General features: G+C 33.7%; 1 protein-coding gene across 1 annotated transcript in view; it reads left to right on the forward strand.

The window, feature by feature from the left end:
- The window catches only part of LOC118193877 (uncharacterized), a 133,151-nt gene that overhangs the window by 74,120 nt on the left and 36,090 nt on the right, over positions 1-22,941 (forward strand). Inside the window, exons 4-5 of the mRNA XM_085825326.1 lie at positions 3,989-4,249; positions 17,623-17,787. Of these exons, the coding sequence (XP_085681452.1) occupies positions 3,989-4,249; positions 17,623-17,787 (426 nt within the window). The remainder of the gene's footprint in view (positions 1-3,988; positions 4,250-17,622; positions 17,788-22,941) is intronic.

Below are 22,941 nucleotides of genomic sequence, written 5' to 3' on the forward strand. Positions count from 1 at the left end.
CTCTTTTAATTGGTGGGCAAATCCGGACACATGACACCCCGATGTCTTTTCGAGCATATCAAACATCGTACATTTGTCTTGTATTGGTTGGCCCTGTATCCAATTTTGAGGCAGAAGAAGCAGCCCTTCTTTTTCTTAATTTCTTCATTCTTTTGACTTCTGAGCAACAAAGCAATCTCAACTTTCATGATTTTTTTTTCACAAAATAGGCAATAATTCTTCTCACTATAATTGGTTGCTTTATTTGGCTTGAGAATAAATCATTTGCTGTAGGCACGAAATGTTCACTCTAGTACCTTTTATCTCTTCTACTTTCTCTCTTTGCACCCGAATCAATTAATTTAAATCCAGCTTTTGCTAAAGAAATTCTCTGCTCTCCTTCCACTTCATTCTTTAAAAACAATAATAATTGTTTGAATTTTTCAGAGTGAGAATTTTCTGCTGTATTTATTGATGTATGATTTCTAAGCCAAACCCGTAAAATTTCCTCAGGAATGCAAGATTCCACGAGCGGAAACAGCATTGCTGCGTATTTATTGCTTGTCATTCCTATTGACTCCAACGAACGTAAATACGACTGTAATTTGTCATACAATTCTGATATACTGCATTTTCCCTTTTGATCAGTGACATTTTTAATAATCAAACCTAATAATTCACGAATATAGAATTCTACCAACAATTCTTCCCTGCCGAACCTATTTTTTAAGCTTTCTATAACTTTTTCATAATTTTCGGCAGTTGCAGGAAAGCTCACAGCATCACGTGGTCTCGTACCGGGTACGGTCGCTTGAACGAGATAATGCATCTTATCCTCGTTTTGAATGTCTTTATCTTCATGTATTCGCCAAAATTGCCCCCAAAACGGTAACCAATCTTTAATTTCGCCCCCGAATTGTTTTAACTCTATTTTAGGTAATTTTAGTTTCCGTTTGTTCGAATTCGGGGGAACACTGCTAGTAAATTGTATCAGTTGGTGATTGAAGAATAATTCCGTTTTTACTCGTATTAAATCTAAGTTTTCTTTGTATTTCGCCCATTCATTTTCAAACTGATCATTTGAAGAAAATTTTGAATTAAATATTTGAGTATCAAATGCATTAAGTTTAACAGATAAACATTCTAAAGTAACAAGTTTCGTTTTTGCAGATTTTTCATCAGGAATTTCCTTTGCTAATTCCTGCAAAATTGCATTAACTGTGTTCACGTAAAAGATGCTCTGATAGGTTTCCGTTTCTCAATTAACGATTCGATTTCAATAAAAATAAATTCAATAAAATAAAATAGAATTAAATTCGATAAAACCTATAAAATTACCTTGACTTGATTTACCGATCACGTCCGAGTCACCAAAAATTGTTCGAGATTTGCAAGAACTAACCGTTCTCCTTTCTCTTAATAAACTTAAAAATAAAATAACTTTACATATAAAATTCCAAAGCTTCGTATTCATTTTCAAAATCCGTAGAACTCCAGCAAACTACAACAAAGATCAGGTTGTTGCCACTCTTACAGTGACAAAGTATGAAAAGAAAGATAACAACTGAGGCTGGGTTCTAACACCCACAGCTGTGTCTAGCTATTTTTTCCACCTACGACCAAAACGTTATGAGGTATTTTGCCCACCTTCTTAGTATGCCTTCGTGGTGTAGTGGTGAGCACGTTCGGTGCGTATTCGAGAGGTCGGTAGTTCTGGTCCATTTTTTTTATCTCTCTTGCTTTAAAAAAAAAAAAAAAAAAAGAACACCCACCACTTTATGTCTCTTAAAAGATAAATACTGACCTCTGTATATTGTCAAATTATATATATTTATAGACTGCCATTTCATCAAACGTTATTGTTTTAAATTATAATACTCTTAAGTTTTATAATATTTTTAATCGTAGCTCTATATACAGAAATATGATACAAGAAATAATTGAGAGCAGGGATCAGTAACCTTGTAGCTGTGGTGTTCCAAACCAATATGATTCAGGAAGCCAAACAGTAGGAAATACCTGAAACATCTCTATTCCTGCGACAATGCATGCAAAGTTCGGGAATAGAGGACAGGAATACAGATTTAGAGTTTTATTATGTATCAGTTAGGCATCATTTAAAGCTATTTATTAAATCAAAAATGAAAATTTTTAAATATAACTATTCCTTTAACATAAATAAAAAAATTACATATACACTCTTTTGAAAACAAATCGGAGCACCAAGAAGGACTTTTACGATCGTGACGAAATTTGGTATGTAAAAACATCTTGATCGAACACGCAAATGATCAAAGTTTCAAGGCAAATAAATGAACAAGAATTGCGATCATAGCTCGCGTTTCTTGTGTGCAATTCGCAAAATATAAAACCAGTAACAGAGGCGGAAAACGTATATTTTTTGTTGCTGCCATTTAATTCCGTAAAGAAGCAACTAAAGTTGCCATTACGACGATATCGAGGACTTTATAGACAACGAAACGACTTCGAAGTGGTCGCATTGTAAGGTTGCGTGAAGCTAGGTGGTCGTATATAGCAATAGGCCGCCACCTGCAGCGTACAGACGTATAGTGTTCAGCGATGAAACCCGTTTCACTCTGGAAGCAGATGATCACCGTGTTCGTGTCTGGTGAGGGCTGGACCAGCGGTCCCAATCAGCCTTTGTTTTACAAAATCGTACAGCACAGCCATCACCTCTGGTGTGATGGCTATTTCTTATGACAGTAGGTCATCTTTAGTCATTTTCCGTACATCTTTAACAGCTCAACGATATGTTATACCATCCTGCGGCCGGTTGCATTACCCTTCATGGCACGTCATCCTGGAGCTATTTTCCAACAAGATAATGCCAGGCCACATATCGCTCGCGTGCAGTTGATACTTTTCCTTGGCGAGCAAGGTCACTACACCTTTCACCAATAGAGCATGTCTGAGATATGGTAGGCCGTCAGATTCGGCTACCACAAAATATCGTAGATCTGGAGCGACAATGATGAATACCTGGCAGAATGTGTCGCAGGATGACATTAGGAAACTCTGCCACTCCTTGCCTCGACGAATTGAAGCATGCATTGCCGCTAGGGGCGGTTCGACCAACTACTAATTTGAACACTTCAATGGGTGATTGTGAGCCGTGAACAGGTAATACGACCTTGATTTTTTAATCATTTTATTATCTGTGTATGAGCTATACGCATATTCAGTTTCATTGTAAACAACCACTTCCTTCATGGGGCTTCGATTTTTTTTTTTTTTTTTTTTTTTTTTTTGCGATAGAGTGTATTACGTATTATGTTTCTTTTAAACATACTAATTAAAATAAAAAATAAACGACATAAAATATAAGTATTATTTTAACTTAGTTAAATAAAAAGTTTAATGCAAACCAAGTCACTGTGCCGCTGTACATAATATCGCAATATCAGGGGTATAGTTTGTGACTTCCAATTTGACACATGATTCCGAATACTCTGCTGTTAAAACAACTTGGTGAATCCACCAAGTGGATTCAAAATGTTTTTCATACGAGAAAAGATTTGTTCACATTATATATGTAGACCAAAATCTAAAAATAAACCTTTTCTTCAAACAATTAAATTTTTTCCGGCAAACATCGAATACTTTAAAATAGGTGTCGATTTATCTTTCAGAGAGTTCAATAAGTTCCATTTCGAAATTATCAACTTCCATCCATTCAAAAATTGAAACATCTGATGGGATTATTAATGAGTCTATTAAATATGGTTTTATTAGGAAGGAAAATGTAGTCATAGAAGAATATGCGCGTCATTAGTATTTTACATTTTATATTGTAGGTATATATAATGAAGTATTTTGTTTTAATTGCTCAGTTTATTTTAATGGTATTAAAAGAAATCTGCGCATAATTTCCTATAGATCGTACGTTTTATGAAAAAAGTTTCATTTAAGAGTATAGCTATAGCTATTAAAATTATTTGCGCCTAAATAATGTTCTTTTTTAAATCTTTTTCGTTTTTGTTTTTCACAGTGAGATTGCAACTGAACAGACCTTTTATCACCATCCTCAATGATTTAGGAGTGAGACATAGAACATTTTTAAAATTGCAAGAAAAGATGTTGAAAACTTTAGTGCAAATGCTTTTCGAAGAAGAAGAGGCAGCTGCATTTTTGATATCTAAAACACCAGTTTTGCTGTTCCCATTTAAAGAATTGACTCGTTCTGGCATTTATTTGACAACAGAGCCGTTTTTTAGATCACTTCTTCTAGCACTGCATAGACACTGTGGTGGTAAGAAAATGTTTTATACTTTGTCGTATGTAAATGAGTTTAAGGGTGTAATTTCCAAAAGGAATGATTTATAAACAGCATTTTATTTTCTGTCAAAAATTTTTAAAAACCATTATAAATTTTCGTTATCGTTTTTGATCCGTTTGTTTTTAAATAGATTTTTAATTTTAAAAAATCTGATGTGTACCCCACATGACTTCCTTGTACGGAATATTATATTATACGTATTTTTTCTTGCATTTTATTTAAACTTATTGGATTGAATTAAATCTACTTCGCCGACAGCGCATAAACAGTAGAATAAATGCATTCTTTAAAATTCACTCTAGTATTTTCACTTAACAGTATTATATTTCGTTCATATTATAACTCATAACGCCCAAAATTTATATCATTTAAAGAATAGAATTATCTAACCGTTGCTACATGTTCTATTCAAATACTATAATAAAGCTAGAATGATGTATAAAAGAAAATTAAGCAAACAAAACAAGAAAGAAACAGTTTTTCACAGACGATTGAGTATTTCTCATTCAATTAATTCAGTTCTCACTTCGCGAGAAGGCAAAAATACATAAAAACTCAAAATATCTATATTAAAAATTACGAAGTAAATCTTAAACGCTTATTTCCTCGAAAAAATTCCAGAAAGGATTAAGCATGATTTAATTGGCAGTAATAAATGAAGGCATTATCTTTGTTGTTGCGAAGCTAAGTTTCTCTAGATTGGCAACAAATCCACTAGCCTGCTGTTTCAAATGTAAACAATCAATGGCCGCCATCAAAAAAAAAAGGCTTAGCGGCACTTAAACAACTTTAAAATTGTTGATAATTCTAAAAATATTGCATACAGATTTATTAAAGGCATAAAAACCTTAACCGGAAGATAAAAACAACATAATTCAATCATTTTTAAAGCAAAAAATATACAATTACAAACATATAAGAGTAAAGAAACTGAGATCACTGAGCCGAGTAACAGAGTGGATATATATATAAATATATTTATATACGTTTGGTGCGGCCGATTGCAACCAAAATACGAGGCGCACATATACATGCTATAGCAGTCCTATATACAAAATTTCAACGTTCTGAGGCTACTCGTTTTTGAGTTATGCGAGATACGTACGTACGTACATGCGTTCGTACAGACGCCAAGAAAAATTCTCTTCAAAATTAATTTTAAAGCAGTTTTATAATTTTTTTGGAGGAAACGAGTCTTATTCTGTCCTTACGTACAGATATCACGCAAAAACATCGTTAAATTGCATTCGGTAGCGGTCAAAATGGATATTTACGTACAGATATCACGCAAAAACATCGTTAAATTGCATTCGGTAGCGGTCAAAATGGATATTTTCGTTGAAATATGCTGCCTGAAACTTTTGCCGATTACAATACTTCCTTTTTACTTCGTACAAGGAAGTGAAAACAAACATGTTGAGCAATAAAGATGTTCGTATTGCATGTCTGCAAGCACTTAGCTACAGAACTTTGGCGATCAATGGTAAAATAATGTTATCAGCCGATAGATGGCATTGTAGAAAAGCCGCCGATAGGGGGCGCACGATATCAATCGAGAATCGGGAAGCGAGAGAATAGGATTGATGTTAAGAATGTTCCGTAATGATATGTATATATGTATATAATTATTGTAATAATAAAGCATTTATAAAATGCAAGAGTTACCCCGATTGAATGAAAAGTGAAAACCCGACTTACTCCTAGCCGTCCTGAAATTGATAACAGAGATTAAAGCTAACATTTCAGAAGTGAGATGATTGATGTAAGTACGCATTGAATGACTCGGGTACCAAAAACGTCGAAGAAGGGGTAAGTTTCGTTTTTAAAGATTTGAATGCATGCGAACTGTAGAATAATTCTAACAGAATTTAGAAGTATAGAATTATATTATTAAGTAATATTATGGATGAGAATACAAAGAAAGCTTTAGATAAAGCAAAAACAAAACGTAAAACGTTAAGAAGGTTAACAACACAAGTAATTAACAGAATATGTGAATTATTAGAACAGGATATTGTAGATACAAAATCATTAGAAGAATGTGATATGAATCTACAAGAAAAAGCAGATCAAATATTTAAGTTAGATTTAGAAATTGAGAATTTAATTCCTGAAGTATCTGATCTAGAAACAGAAGTCGAGAATAATCAGGAATACAGAGAACGTATCATCTACGCGAAATCGAAAGTTAAGAATTATCTTCAGAATTCAGATAGAAATAAGGCAGATTTTTCGTTGAAGAATAATTCTTCACTTATTTCGAATAGTGAACCAGACAAACCAAGAATAAATTTGCCGAAACTTCATGTAGAACCGTTTGAGGGTAATTTAGAGAAGTTTCAGGAATTTTGGTCACAGTTTGATAATGCGATTCACAGTAACGAACGCTTATCTAAAGTAGATAAATATAATTATCTTAAAGCTTTCTTGAAAGGACCAGCCTTAATTAGTATTCAAGGACTATTGGTATCGGAAAATAATTATGATTTAGCATTTGAATTGCTTAAAGAAAGATACGGGGAAAAAAGAAATTATTGTTAAGATCTCATATTATTTGAAACAGCTAAGGGAGTTAGTTATATGATACGATAGAAATCCAAGTACGGGGTTTACAAACTCTTGGTGTCGAACTGAATTCATATGGAAGTTTGTTGTTTCCACTGCTAACCAAACTTATTCCAGATTCCATTATGCTAGATTTTTATAGACAGCATGAAAAAGACGATTCTTGGAATGTAACAGAATTATTAAAATTTCTTAGAAGAGAAATAGAAACGCGAGAACGAACATTTTTGTTTCGACAAGCAAGGGAAAATTATGAATCAGTTAAAAGCGTAGACTATAAACTGTCAGTTAATAAATTTTTGGAAAAGGGGAATAGATTTCAGAAGTTTAAAAGGAAGCAGCAAGATTCGATTCCTAACGCAACCGCACTTAGCACATTTCAGAAAATTTGCATTTTTTGCATTCTGAGCACAGTTCCGAAAATTGTGATAAGGAACGCGAAGAGAAATTAGAAAGTTTAAAGCGGAACCGGAGATGTTTTCTATGTTTCCAAAAATTTCACGTGGTCCGCTTATGTAAATCAAAAGAGCGCTGCACGACATGTAAGCGTAAACATTCTAGCTTGATTTGTGACGCCAAATGTCTCCCGAGTCAGACAGAGAGTCGCGAAGAAATGAAGAATGACAAAATGAAAGATAAAAATAGTGTCGCGATGAATCATGATGGATTAGCTGACGTTTCAAAGTATTTGAAGAAAGCAATAATTAACGAAAGTGAACCGATCGAATGTTTGATTGATACTGGAAGCGCTGTCAGTCTATTAAGATTTTTGGTCTTTTCGAAATTACGATTATCAGTGCAACCGGTAACAAAAAAATTGTTTGGAATCGGGAGCGTAAATCACGCATCTACAACGCAACGACCTTGGGAAAAGTTCATGTTTCACTTCGAATCGGCGAAATCCAAACAACCGCGAATTTTTTTATCGTAAATGATGAAGTACAGCCGTATGACCTAATTATTGGGAGAGATATTTAAAACGATCAGATGTTGGCTTATGGGAAAATAGGGGATTCGTTTAATATATGGTATGCTAATAAAATTCTATTTGCGCAATTGATAAACGAAACGGAGCGTAAACACATTAAGTTATATTCTGAGAAACCAATAGAAATAAAAAGTAACACGATAAACTTTGTGCATTCTGTAACCCCAGATATAAATAAAGGACTGATTTTATTTTAAAGCAAGCATGGAAGTCTGGATTCAGTAATGGAGGTTACAAATGGTAGGGTAACAGTCTCAGTTATGAACATAGGACACAATAACATCAGATTAAAAGAAAATCAGTGTATCAGCAGGGTTATAGATATAACAGAAGACTGGGAATTAAAGAAAGTAGACACTGCCAATTTAAACAAAGATGAAGAACAAAACCATGTATTTTCCATTTCTCAAAATATTCACCAAATAAAGATAGACGATATAAAATTTGATTAGGTAACTACAGATAGTGAAAGAACTGATATCTTAAAATTAGTAAATGAATTTAGGGATTGCTTTGCTCTTAATTTAAGTGAATTAGGTTGCACGAACGTAATAAAAATGGACATCAAAGAAATTGACGGGAGTAAGCCTGTGTCTTCTCGCCCATACAAAACGAATGCAGCTGAACGTAATGCAATAAAAGAAATTGTTAAGGAATGAAAAGATAATGGGATAGTTTCCGAAACTAGATCGCCTTACGCTAGTCCAGTGTTACTAGTAAAGAAAAAAACAGGGGAATACGGACTAGTAATTGATTACCGCAGACTTAATAGTCAGACGATAAAGGATAAGTTCCCTTAGCCTCGAATAGATGATCTTTTAGAATGTTTAGGAGGATGTAAAATTTTCACTACTCTGGATTTAGCCCATGGCTATTTGCAAATACCCTTAAGTGAAGAAGCTAAATTGAAGACGGCGTTCAGTACTCCAGATGAAACAGGACAGTTCGAAAGGATGACATTTGGGTTAGTAAATGCTCCTGCTGAGTTTCAGCGCCTAATGTCATATGTCCTAGGCCCCTTGTTGAATACTAAGGTGTGTTATATGGATGATATATTTATTCCTGCAAAATCTTGGGAAGAGATGATTTTCAAATTAAAAGAGGTATTAGAATGCCTATGAAAAGCAAATTTAACCTTGAAATGATCTAAATGTGAATTTGGGAAAAGAGAAGTAGATTTCTTAGGTTTTATTATAAACGAAGACGGTATTAGACCGGGATCTAGAAAAATAAATGCCATAACAGAATTTCCAGAACCAAAGAATGTGCACGAAGTGCGAAGATTTTTGGGCCTGACTGGATTTTTCAGACGATTTGTTCCGAAGTATGCGTTAAAGAGCGAACCATTGACCAAGAAAGCCATGAAAGAAGAATCGAGACTTCAAGTGGAAGCAAGAACAAAAGAAGTCGTTCGAACTATTGAAGAAACAACTGACTGATAAGCCTATATTAGCTCACTATCAACCGCATGCAGATACTGAAGTCCATTGTGATGCAAGTGCAGAAGGTTTGAGTGGAATGCTAATGCAACGTGATGAAGATCGAAAATGGCATCTTGTTTATTGCGTCAGTAAGAAAACAACAGAAGCAGAGAGAGAGTATCATTCCAGCAAATTGGAGTTAATGGCCATCGTATGGACGTTGGACAGGTTAAGACAGTTCTTAATCGGTATAAGATTTACAATTATTAATGACTGTCAAGCTCTAATATATATGAATGCGAAGAAGAATACAAATCCTCAAATAGCTCTAATATATATGAATGCGAAGAAGACTACAAATCCTCAAATAGCCGTTGGTGTAGTTTGATTCAAGAATACGATTTTGAGATAAAGCGTAGGTCAGGGAAAAGACTGTCACATATTGATGCTTTGAGCAGAGGTCCTGTATCAAAAGCTGATGACACGATGATGAGAATAGCTGAAAATTTTGAAGTTTGCCTGTCCCTAACCGAAGAAGAGCAAATACTAATGATATAACATGCTGACCAAGACCTGAAAAGAATTATCGAAATTTTCAAGAAGAAACAAGAGGAAAGAACTGCTGAGGAGAAAAAAATAATTATGAATTACGTGTTTAAGAAGAATAGACTGTTTTGGAAAACCGTAGTAGATGGAAAGGAAAGACTACTCTATGTGATTCCAAAAAGCATGAGGAAGAGTGTAGTTGTGAAATTCCATAATTTATTTGGTCGTTTTTCTGTGGATGGAACAGTTAGCAAAATTAAGGAATTATATTGGTTACCAAGCATGAAATGATACGTACGAAGACACATATCAGCATGTATTGAGTGCCTTATGAATAAAGCGACAGGTGGCAAGCAACAAGGACTGTTACATCCCATAAAACCTGGTAAAAGACCGTTTGCTATTGTTCACATGGATCACTTGGGTCCTTTCGTAAAGAGTTCGAGAAGTAATCAAGAACTATTAGTGATAATTGATAACATGACTAGGTTCATGAGAATTTTTGCAGTTAAGAATACTAGTGCTAAAAATGTTTTACAGTCTTTTGAAGAATTTTGTTAATGATTTTGGACTACCGGAAAGAATAATAAGTGATAGAGGATCTTGTTTTACTTCTCACCAATTTAAGCAGTATTGTACAGATAACGGAATACATCATACTTTGAATTCTACCAAACACCCCCAAACCAATGGTATGGTAGAGCGCGTCAACAGAACAATTTTAGGAACGATAATGACAAGTTTGATGGATAAACAACACAGATTGGGATTCAAAAATAAAAGAGACAGAAAGAAATCTTAACAACATGGTAAACAAAACTACGAATAAGACTCCATTTGAAATGCTACATGGGTATTCTCCCAGATTTAATGATGGAATACTTAGGAAGTTAGCAGATGAAGATTCAGATGCATGGAAAGACCCGCGAGAAATCCAAGAGCAAGCGCGAGGAAGAATTGAGGAACAGCAAGTGAAAATGAAAAAGAGATTCGATGGGAAGAGGTGTCGTACACTAATATTCGAGCAAGGAGAAATAGTTGTAATGAGATGTGCTCCTAAGGCTGCAGGTCAACCTACCAAAACACAGCCGAAATATCGAGGGCCATTTATAATAACGGAAATATTACCTAGCGATATCTACAGAATAACTCAACTAGAAGCGAAGAATCGAGGTCGTTACTTCACTACCACTGCTCATGTGAGCCAGCTGAAGCCATGGAGGTGCGATCCCAGCTCTGACGATGAAGATACTGACCAGTTATCAAGCTTAATTCCTCGACGGAATCCAATCAGATCTGTTCGTAAGGACTGATGGAAGTGCTCTACTCTGTGATTAAGGTGAGATCTTTCCTTTTTTTGTGTGTGTGCTTATCTACGTATGTTTGCTGATAGAAAACTTTAGAAACTTTGAACATTAATTGACTTTGAACTTTTGAACATTAGCTGAAAGACTTTAGTGCATTTGTTTTGAATCATTTGAGGACTGATAAAAATTGAGTTATTTTATATATATCACGTATTTAGTAATGATTTACAGAAAATTTTCGATTATTATGCTAATGTACAAAAATATGTGAATTTATGTATGTGAAAATATTTTCGTAAGTTTATTATCATATCAAATTTTAGTAATAATGTGTATTCTTCTTAGTGTATTAGTAATATGTATGTTTAGTATTCTGTATAAGAGTCGAAGTAGAAAATTGTATTAATTATAAAATTGATTTGTACTCTCAACAATCGGGACGATTGTCAGGTCAGAATGACCGAATGTTATCAGCCGATAGATGGCATTGTAGAAAAGCCGCCGATAGGGGGCGCACGATATCAATCGAGAATCAGGAAGCGAGAGAATAGGATTGATGTTAAGAATGTTCCGTAATGATATGTATATATGTATATAATTATTGTAATAATAAAGCATTTATAAAATGCAAGAGTTACCCCGATGGAATGAAAAGTGAAAACCCGACTTACCCCTAGCCGTCTTGAGATTGATAACGGAGATTAAAGCTAACAATAGGAATTTCGAAAGCATCGTTAAGTGTTAAAAAAATTACAGATTTAAAAATGCAGTTTTTAATATGATCGAATAAAAGAACTTGAAACGAGCAATAACCTATGAGCCCGGAATATTAGATTTTGTTTCGCTCTGATTTTTATTTGTTTTGATACACAGGTTATAAAAATGGAATGTTTCTACAAAATGGCGTAACAAAAAATTAACATTAGTAGTTTGTATGAGAAAGGTCGATCGAGCGTTCTGTGGTCTTCCGGAAACTCTGATATTAAATTATATCAAGCAGTTTATAGAAAACACCCTTAAAGATGTTACAGTGAAGCTTGACTATGTGTAGAGATATAACGGTTTTCCCAAACAATTCGCACTAAGATGTAATCAGTATATGTCACGTGAATTAATAATGAAGGTTATTTATTGTTCAAGAATACATTATAGTGGAACCTCGAGATACGAGCACCTCTATATACGAGAAAAGTATGAGCGAAAAGTTCGTTTCTAAATACGAACATTGACTCGAGAAACGAGCAATGAGCCAGGCTGTTGGTGTGCGTGGCGCTATTTCCCGATCCAGCTCGACTCGGGGAATCCCATCTTCAAATCACCTAGTGTTCTTTGATTTACGTGTTTGTGCGCTTGTAAGTTAATTCTTTCTCATATTAAACATGAAAGTAATTATTTCACGATGCTTCCCAAGATCAAGATTTCTTTGCAGCACTATCTAAGGAGTGCCTTTGCAGCACTCCTCAAATAGTGCTGCAAAGAAAAGGAAGGAAGCCATGATCGTTGAAATTAAGAAAGAAATCATAGATAAACATAAGCGTGATGTAAGAGTGAGGGAACTGGCGAAGAGTTACGGCTGTTCGACATCGACGATCTGTACTATTCTGGGGAAAAAAAAAAGGAAGATGTTGAGAAATTGTTGTTGGTGTTGATTAACGAGACGCAGTTAAAAGGCTATTCTGTGACGGAAGCTATCATAAAGGTAAACTACAGTTATATTATTTACCACTGTTATTTGTAAATAAAATTGATTTTTATGCTGATATTTTTGGGGGTGCGGAACGGATTGATTGGATTTCCATTATTTTCAGTGGGGAAGTTTGCTTCTAGATACGAGAAATTCGCTATACGAGCTCAATGCTGGAACGAATTAAACTCGTATCTCGAAGTTCCACTGTACCTTAATTTAAGAATACATTACCTTAGTCATTGACGACCTTACATATCTGAAGAACAAAGTGAGTGTATTCGCAATGTCTTCTGATAAAGTTCAAGAAAATCAACAACCAGGGTTTGTTGAGAGCCTTAAACTTCATTTTTCAGAATTTATAATTTCAAAAATTGTACAAAAGTGACTGAAAATAATTTCATATAACTTGCAGTAGTTGCAGCACCTAAACGAGCTTCACAGAACAGACCTTCCTTCTCCAGTGCGAATGTTGGCGTTTTGTTTACTGAGTCACGTAACACCAAGTGATCGTTTATGTTACCGTATAGAATGCTGGAGAGGAGAATCTTCAAATGCATTCAGTTAGCACTAGTGACGTAGATTTTAAATTTTACTGTGGGTTTTCTTTTTTAATAAATAATCGATACTGTGTATTTCTTTTATAAATGTTCTCAAAATGTGTTCGCCTTCCTTCCTTTTAGTTTCAAAATGCGTAGGAACTCTTTTACAGAGGAGTTAGAGGGGGCTTATTCTAATCGTTTCTTACTTTTCTTATTTAGGTTCGTTTTGATCTTAGATTAGATTTTCTTATTAGATCGTTTCTTGTTTTACTTATTATTATCCTAGCATCATTTCCAATTCACAGCTTCTTAGACTCTGAAATTTACCCCCGATGTACATATTAGTGAGCTGCATTTCCAGTTAGTGAAGACCGTGCTGTCTGATAACATATGCACGAAGTATTTCAAGGAATTCCATGTGATTGATGAGTACAAAATAATTTATTGAATGATTTGGACCATCTGTAAAGGGCGTACCGTCTTGGGTCTTGGATCTTTTATGAAACCTAAAGGCAAATTTATTGAATTTTGTGCTGCGAAGTTGAAAATAGATGGAATTATTTGCAAAGCATGTACTGATAGAATATAGTGCAGTGTTTTCAAACGAAGGATATGGTATGCAGCTTTAGAAACTGAAATGTTCATAATATATTGGTATTTACAAATATTATTTGAAGTATTGTTGTATATTTTGTCGAATCAGTGGTTCTGTAAACATTTGTATCATTAAAGTAATTCATAAAAGACATTTTTAGCCCAGCATATCAGCATTAGTTCATATTGCCTTTTTTAGCATTTTATTTTTCAGGTTTTGGCCAAAAAATTTCTGCGATTTTTAATTTGTGTTTTTATTTTGTAATTCTTTTTCCTATTTTAATTTTGCAGTCCTGGGGAATGCATGTAGTTTACGTAAATGTTGTTTCAAACTGAATATTTGATTCGAAAATATAGTCTCAAATGAATCAGAGGAACAAAACACGTATTCGGAACTCATTACTAAACTTGGTTTAAGGCTTCAAAACACTTTACCCTTTACAAGTTCTGTTTGAAACGTTAAACAAAGATTAATACTTATTTTTTGTTTATTATTATATTTTGTATTGAGTATTGTATACGTATTTGAAGTTTAATTTCACTTCTTCTCCTTTTGGGTTACGACTTTAAGTGAGAAAGAATTGTTAGCGCCTTCATAAGGATTTAATTATATACAATCATTTAAGCTCCGAATTTTCCTTTCTTTTAATGATTTTATTATTTTCGATCTTGCTGCATTTGCGCAGATTCGTCTCTTTTCTTTTTCATAAACATTACTGCGAGAATTCTTTTTTTAAACTTTCTTTTTACTTCATATATATATAATATATTCAGGAGCAGTAGAAGTGTTGATCCATAATGACTAGGAAATTGGAGGCGAAGGCAGATTAAATCTTCAGTTTTATTTTCAGCAATATATTGCGGCTACATACAAGTCGGCACATTAAATGTGGGCTTACATTTTTGATAGATTTGCAGCAAAAAAGAAGCAGCAGACAGTCTGCAGTCCAGCTAAGGCAAAGCATAGAAAGAAAGTGCGTAATGTTCAGGAGGAAATCTGAAGTCAAACTGTGTTTTGGTTCTCAAGGCACTTTTAGATTGGATGGTTAATATTGCTGTTAAATTACTATTGGCTGTTTGAGTTTTAGTTTCATTTACATCATCAGAATTATGTGAGAGTCATATGACATAGATTTTTCTCGAAATGATGCAGTGCAAATAGAAGTTACTATTTTTAGAATACAGAAAGGAATTAATTCCATAATGAATAGGAAATTGGAGGCGAAGGCAGATTAAATCTTCATTTTTTTTATTTCAGCAAACATGTTGTGGCTATAATGAAATTGGCACATTAATTGTGCCTATTGCAAAAAGTGTATATTTTAGGTAAATTTGCAGTAAGAAATAAGGAACAGACAGATAGCAGTCCGGCCAGGCCAAAGCGTAGAAAGCAAGTGCGTTATGTTCAGGGTGAAATCCTAATTCAGACTGAGTTAGTTTTGGTTTTCGATACATTTTGATTTGATCGTTAATACTGCTATAAAATTACTGTTGGCTGTCTTGGTTTTTAGTTCCATTTACATCATCAGAATTACGTTAGAATCATATGACGTAGATTTTTATTTTTCATGAAAGACGCAGCGCAAATAGAGGTTACTATTTTTAGAGTTGAGATGGAAAATTTACGTTGTTAATGTAATCTTTTACATATTCTTTATTTTCTTACATACACATATATATGTATATATATATATATATGTAATTAGAAAACAATTCTTTTGAAAACAAAATGTAAACATGCCTAGTATTATTGCGGCTGCTTCAGAAAAATTATCATTAAAGACATAAAGTAAGAAATTTAGAACTAATATTTCTTCATATACCATCTCCAAGAAACAGAAATTTAATTAAAACAATAAAAATTAAAAAAATATTCAGTATTTTAATTTGTTTTTTAAAATTAGTATTTTCTAAACTTCTATTGCTTTTAAAACATAAAACTCTTAACCGCAAAAATACCAAAATCAAAATTAAAACTTTTTTAAGTGTTTTAAAAGTATTTAGATATATAAGCGATTTAAATGCGATTTCGGATAACATCAGTAGTGCTAGACTTGGACAGCTTTTGTTTAAAAAAAAAGCGATTACTCCCTATCATTAAATGTTAAAGCAAGGTAAGTGACACATGGAAAACAATGCTGTTAATGAGTAAATTAGATTAATTTTATGTTAAAGTGCTTTATAAAAAATACAACACTTTAATTGTCTTTACATGAAGTACCTAAAACGTATTAATCTATTTTAAGTATTGCTTTAGGATATATTTTTCTAAGAGTGGGATGGGGTTCTCCAAAATAAAACCTTATAGCTCTAAGGGGCTCCGTGAATCGATAAAGTTTGAAGACCACTGTGATAGATTAAAACAAAACACAGGATACAGATTGTCAAACGAAACCAATTTATCGGACATTCTACTTCCGTGTTGATATTACTCAGTCCAGCTTATTATATTTCAGCTCAATACAGCTAAGAGCCTAATACAGCTGATTATTTCTTTATTAAAATCCATTTTACACAGTTCATTTGGAACATTGATAATGTTGTTCACCGTTAATCAACAAGAAATCGTATATAAATTATCGCATATCATTTTTATATCAAAATATCATCTGTATGTAATCTTTTAACTAACTGTAGAATCACAAAGGCACTTAAAACATCATCAGATGATGATTTGACTTCGCACATACCATCCCTCTTTTCAGTGCGTTTGATCTTCACAAAATATTTATTGGCATCTTTTAATTCCATGATTTTATTTTAGTACCTTTTATGAAAGTAACAAGCATAACAATCTAGTATCTTTTATGAAAGAAAGTAACAAGTAGAACAATCAAACTCACTTCTTCGATAATAACTTTATATTCGCTGGTATATATTTATCTCATTCCTTAAAGCAACAGTTTCTAACGGTATTATCCAGGTGTCTTACTCTCTTATCTCTTCGCTATCATTAAAAGGAATTTTTGCCTTCTTCTCTGTATGACTTTGGGATGTAAATGACTGCACATTCGATGACTGATTGGAAGATCTGGAGTTCGAATTCTGGGGAGGCCATAGCTGAATTATTACTTTTTTTGGCTTCAAAAAATCTAAAACTAGCTCTAGTAGTTCTGCCAGACTAAAAAATGTTGTGTATGATAATTCGTCACTACCTCTATTTGGAGACGCTTTCCCCAATTGTCTTACGTGAGAGAGAATATAAGGAATTTTGGCTTTCTCTACTGCATGTGCTCTTGATTATAACATCCAACTAACTATCGTAAGATCCAGAATTCGAATCCCGGTGAGGTTATAGCTTTGAAAGGTCTAAGAGATATTACATCTTGCAGAATTTTTATGCAGTACAGAGTGGAAAAAGACTGCAACTGTAATCATATAAGTTCTCAGGTATGTTCCGCATTCCTTTACGTATCAGAATGTATAAATTGGAATTGCCTTAAATCAAGTTTTAATGCCATGATATAGCTGAAAATTGTAGTCTTTTGCTCATGACTGAAAAAATTTCAGTATTTATTTGAGTAATACAGTTGTGTGTATATATATTATAGGTTTTAATTTTTAACACTAAAAAATACATTTTCAGAAAAACTTTATGAGCTAATATGTTAGTGTTATGTAAAGCTAATTATGTTAATGCTATATTAATATAATGTTATGTAAAGCTAATTATGCTATGTGAATGTTTTATGTTTTCAGAAAAACTTAAATCTAAAGCTAATGTTTCAATTGACCCAAGTCAGGGGAGGAATATGCTTGGGGTTCTGGACGAAACAGGTTCACTAAACTATGGAGAAGTTTTTGTACGGTACACTGAAGATATTCTCCAAGGCGAAACAGGAAAAGATACCATTGTCTTGAAAGGTAGGTTTTTAAATTCAGTGTGTAACTGGAGCTCATTTTCTTATTTAGGATAGGTAAATAGGATTTATTTTACATTTCTATATGTTTTAATTTTTGGAGTTTTCCGTCTTTAAATAGATTTTCGATCCGATAACTTGCTGCTGATAAGTTGAACATTAAGTGATGATTCAAATCCTGTCGTTTCTGTATAAATATGGAGCCAGTCCTCCATTCAAATATGCACAGTTTTTTAGAGGGGGCTGGTATATTTTCGCTCTTTTGGTATACATATAGTATCCCTGTATCACTAAGCCTGTTTACGGTTAATCCAGATTTTTCCTCTGAATGGTTTTTGAATAAGTGTTTTTTTATTGTAAACCTGTAAGCTTAATGCACCAGGCATTCGAAGAAACGTATCATTTTTATAATACGAATTTTCCAGATAGCACTGTTTGCTTCTTTTTCTTCCCTTTCATTTTTTATGCACTGCAAATACAGCACTCCGGTGTTAAATATTGTAATCAGAAGTTATTCTCGGACGTTTTTCTGATATAACATTGTTGAGCCATATTCATACTGGCATAACATGATTCCACGTGTATTTGATGATATTCCATATCCTTGTATCCTACAAACAGCAGCCGGATCTTTTTGGAACTCATATTTCGGGACATCCGATATTGTTGACCTTGCCAGTCTTTCTCTTTCTTTTTTTCTTACTAGCGTTAATTCTTTAATTTTAACAATGTACCCATTATGATTTGCCATGTAATTATGCAAAATTTTCTGTACGTTGTACATGAGTGCAAAGATGATCATATTTTAGTAGCTGAGAACTATATTCTTGTCTTTGAACGTAGTTAATGCCGCTGAGCTCACCTTGGCGGTGGCGGTTGCTTGTTAGTACTTCTCTTCCCGCTGTGTAGGCAGTATCGCGCATGGTTTAACCTTAGGTCGGGAGCCTCCATAGTAGCGTTCAGTACTTGAAAGAAGTCGTTAAGCCAATACCTTTTCAAAAATTTGACTTTTAATCTTCTTACATTCCATCACACAAATTTAAATTCTTCGGAGTTTTAGATTTTCCAAAAGCCAGAAGTCCATATTTACATCTACTTAAAGTTACTGAAACAGGTTTCAAATGAAAAGAAACGTCTGAACAGTCTATTTGCATGACGTCTGAAAAACAGTCATTCAATGACAGTCTGTCTTAGCATGTGATCATGTGTCAAAGATAGAGCGCAGTTTTATAGTGATTTTGTTTTTTCTAAAAACAGTTTCATGCGGTAAAAGGTACTGTTTTTTAGTTTTTAATGCTCGGATTATTCCGCGATACCTTCTTTTGAATGTTGATCAGAGATTTTGTAGTGCTCATGAAACTTCTGATATGAGTAGTTTAAGTTTACCATATTTCATGCACATATTTTATTTGCATAAGAGCCACACCACTCACCTGCGAGAGCCGCGTGCAACTTGTTAGCCCGGCTATGTCCACCTCTGATTATGTGCTATTGGGTTCATATTTGGGGAACATACTGGCCGAATCATTTGAAGGATTTCGTCGTCGAAAAAGAAATTGTACACTAGCTGGGCACGATGTGGCCTGGCATTATCATCCGTGAGAATGAATCCTTCCTGTATTGCTGCAGCTACAGCGTCAAGGACGACAATACGTCTGATGATCTTGTCCCTGTATCGCTGAGCCGTTAGTGCTCCATTCCTGATAAAGTGCAGGTAAGTGCGGTCATTGATAAAAAAACCAGCCCAGACGGGAAAAAATAACATCATTATTAGAAAATTAAACGAGATTCTTGAATGAAGACCATATTGTCCAGTTTTTTCTTATTTTTATTCACATCACACACTAAAAGCAAATTAGACTAAAAAATCCAAGCGTATTTAATCCGAAAACAGGAAATAAAAAGCTGGCCTAGTAAACCAAGAAATACGTTACATAGAATTTTCAAGATTTGTTTACATAAACATTTACTGCAAGGCCTGCCGGGAAAGAATTCAGACGACCGTTAATCACTCCGTCTGATCACATGATCATTTTATTTTTAACAACTTGCCCCCAGGGGCGTTCATCAAACTTGTATACACTCATACTGCAAAAACACTCGAGTTTCTAGACACAAGGAAAAAAAATATAACTGAGAGTATAAATAGAACATGCGGTATTTCAATATAACATTATCCAAATTCAAAAAAACAATATTCACCATTTTAAAAAAATTATACAATGGCTCCATGAGAGAGCACACCATGACTCTGTGAACTTAAGCACATTTTAAATATTAAATTTGTTCATAGACGTTACTAGAATTACAAATTTTAACAGAATAATTTTAAAAAAATGATGAATAGCCATAAAAAGGTATACTCACAATACATATTTGTAAATTAACAATGAAGATAAAACTTTTGTTCTAAATTGAACGAAAGTTAGGACGTCTGATAGCCGATGACTCGGTTTTGACCTTGCAAGTCCTCTTCGAGATACAAAACGTCGGAAAGCAAGCAAAAAATGCATCTGGGATCATATTACTAACTAGTTCCAGATGAACACTTCTTGTAACAGCACAGGTTATCAATAGAATATATTGTTTGTTTTTAGTATCTCTTACAAATGGACCTTAGTCGATCCCATTAACTGTAAATGGGGTTGATTGTTCCATTCGAAGAGCCGGTAATGGAGCAACCAATCCGATCTCCTGGAGAAATGCTGGAACTTTTGCAAATAACACATTTACTTAAAAGAGATTTGATAACTTGTCTGGCCGTTAGTATCCAGTATTTTTTCTCTCACCTGCACAAGCAAAAGAGATATGCCGGAATGAAATACTTTATTATGGGATTCCTCAAATCAATAATTCAGTTAGTTTAGATTTTGACGGTAGTATAATAGGGTGTTTTTCATCTGTAGATAAATGAGTTTTCTCAAACTTTCTTGTTACTCACAATACATCTTCATAATCTAAAAATGGGTTTAAGCACAACAACTTAGAGTCTTTTGGTAAAGGCTTGCCATTCTTCAAACAGTTTAATTTCCTCAGAGAAAATGTCCCTTTGAACAGCTTTAACTTAAAACAGTTCAGCACGATTGTAGTAGGAAGAGGAGCCATTGTTCTAGTTTTCCTCCTAAGAACATCAACAAACCGCAATACCCAAGAAGTCACCTTCAATATTTTGCGTAAACTTATTAATATCAATTATCCATTTGGAAATAATTGTGGAACTAATTATAGCAGAAGATTTATATTCAGCCTTCAATCTGGTCTATTGAGTCATATTCAAATCTCTTCGTCTGGGGCCAAGTATTGCCCGGGTACAATAACAATTTTGGGTCCTGCTACCATTTTTTTTAAGTTAGCAAATCTTTACTAGTTAATCCTCTTGTTCGCAAGTCCACGGGATTTTCTTTACCTATTCATTGTCTCCATGCTCTGGGATCTGTAGTTTCATGAATTTCTAATGCTCTGAAACAAATATCTTCCAGGTAGATACCGTGTCTTTTATCCAGTGTAGCACAAATGTTGAATTAATCCATCAGGTTTCGTACGGTCCTTAAGAGTCCTTCGATTTTTTGGAATCCATTTCTGGTCCTTAAAAGTCCTTAATTTCATTCAAATTCGGCGGGAGGTCCTTAATTTTAAGCATCTGAAATTTCTGTCTGTTTTTAAGACTGCCATTTTGGATGTGAATTAGCATTTTGGGCAAATATAGTTATTTTTTGAATGGGTGAATAGGTTATTGAATTATAATTTGTTTCTATTTGTAATACGAACGGTGGGAAGTTTCTGAGCAAGAAGTGAAACATAAGCATTTGGAAATTATTTCATTTTTTCTAATGAAGATATCTTAAACTACCTTTCGCTTTTGGGAATGTGAATTCTTTATTAAAAGGTTCCAAATTTGGTGGCTTATGAACATTTTGGCGATTTTTAAGATCAGTTTCTGTAAAAAAAAAATTTAATTAGGAAGTCTAGTAATTTTTCGACGATATTTTTTTAAACATTGATCATTTTCATTAAAATAATCCTAATATATTGAAATTGTATTCAAGACATAACATTAAAATGAAACATTTTTATTTTTAGCTATCATGCTATAAAGTGACATTACTTTCCATTTTGGCAACTTGTACAATATTGTGAATCTGAAAAATAAATAAGGTAATAATGCTTAAATTGAATGTTGGGGTAAGAGTTTTTTCCATGTAATTGTCTCAATATGCATGTTTTCTCTCCAAAATTAATTTTACACTTTTTTCTTATGATTTTTTTCAATATATTTCTGGCTTTTCGATTTTACAGAAATGGTAGGGGTAATTTTTCTTTAGAATTTTAGATACTGCAATTTGGAAAGTTTAGAAGGATTTGACAAGATTTATAGACCCACTAATCTAGAAGATTCTAGGAAAATGTCTTCATGGTATTAATACGTAATGGATGTGTTTTACAGAAAGTTTGTGATAAACTTTTACTTTCTGGAGAATTTTCAGAAGAACAATGAAAACATATTATTTAATTGCTTTACTTCTGATACTATTAGTCCTTTTTCTTAACATGTTTATTTTTCCTTTGTTTTATCTCTGTTAATAAAGAAATTGAAAACTGACAGTTTAAAAGATTCATCTTATGTGTCTTAATGCATCATCAGTGGCGTAACTAGATTGGGGCAAGAAGGGACATTTGTCCCCGGGTGCAGCGTCCATGAAGTACCAAACTGATGTTCATACAGAAGGGGGCTCAAAATCTTCAGTTGTCTCCGAGCGCTGAAAACCCTAGCTACAGCTCTGTGCATCACACACAGGGCTGGCACAATGCATTTTTCCACCTGATGCTATCTCTGATGATCTTAACTTCTGCTGCCCAGTGTCTTCATAAATTCTAAAATTTTGTCATTTCTAGATTTTGTTCCTCGATGTGTCACTAAATTCTAAAAATTCCGCTACACCGGCTCTGTAACTGGCCCTTACCACGTAGCATTTCATATTTATTCTGAATGTTTATATTACTAAAGAATTAAAATTAGCACCTTTTCCAGTACATTCTAAGTGCATTTAGTTTTTTAGAATAACAAAAATATTTAATTTAATACAAAAATTCTAAAATGAAGAGGAAACATATTGAAGAAGGAAACCAAATACATAAAGAGAAGTGATAATATGTACAG

Source organism: Stegodyphus dumicola, chromosome 10 (assembly GCF_044657685.1).
Source record: "Stegodyphus dumicola isolate Sdum_Otavi_A_Nest chromosome 10, ASM4465768v1".
Classification (NCBI taxonomy): Eukaryota; Metazoa; Arthropoda; class Arachnida; order Araneae; family Eresidae; genus Stegodyphus; species Stegodyphus dumicola.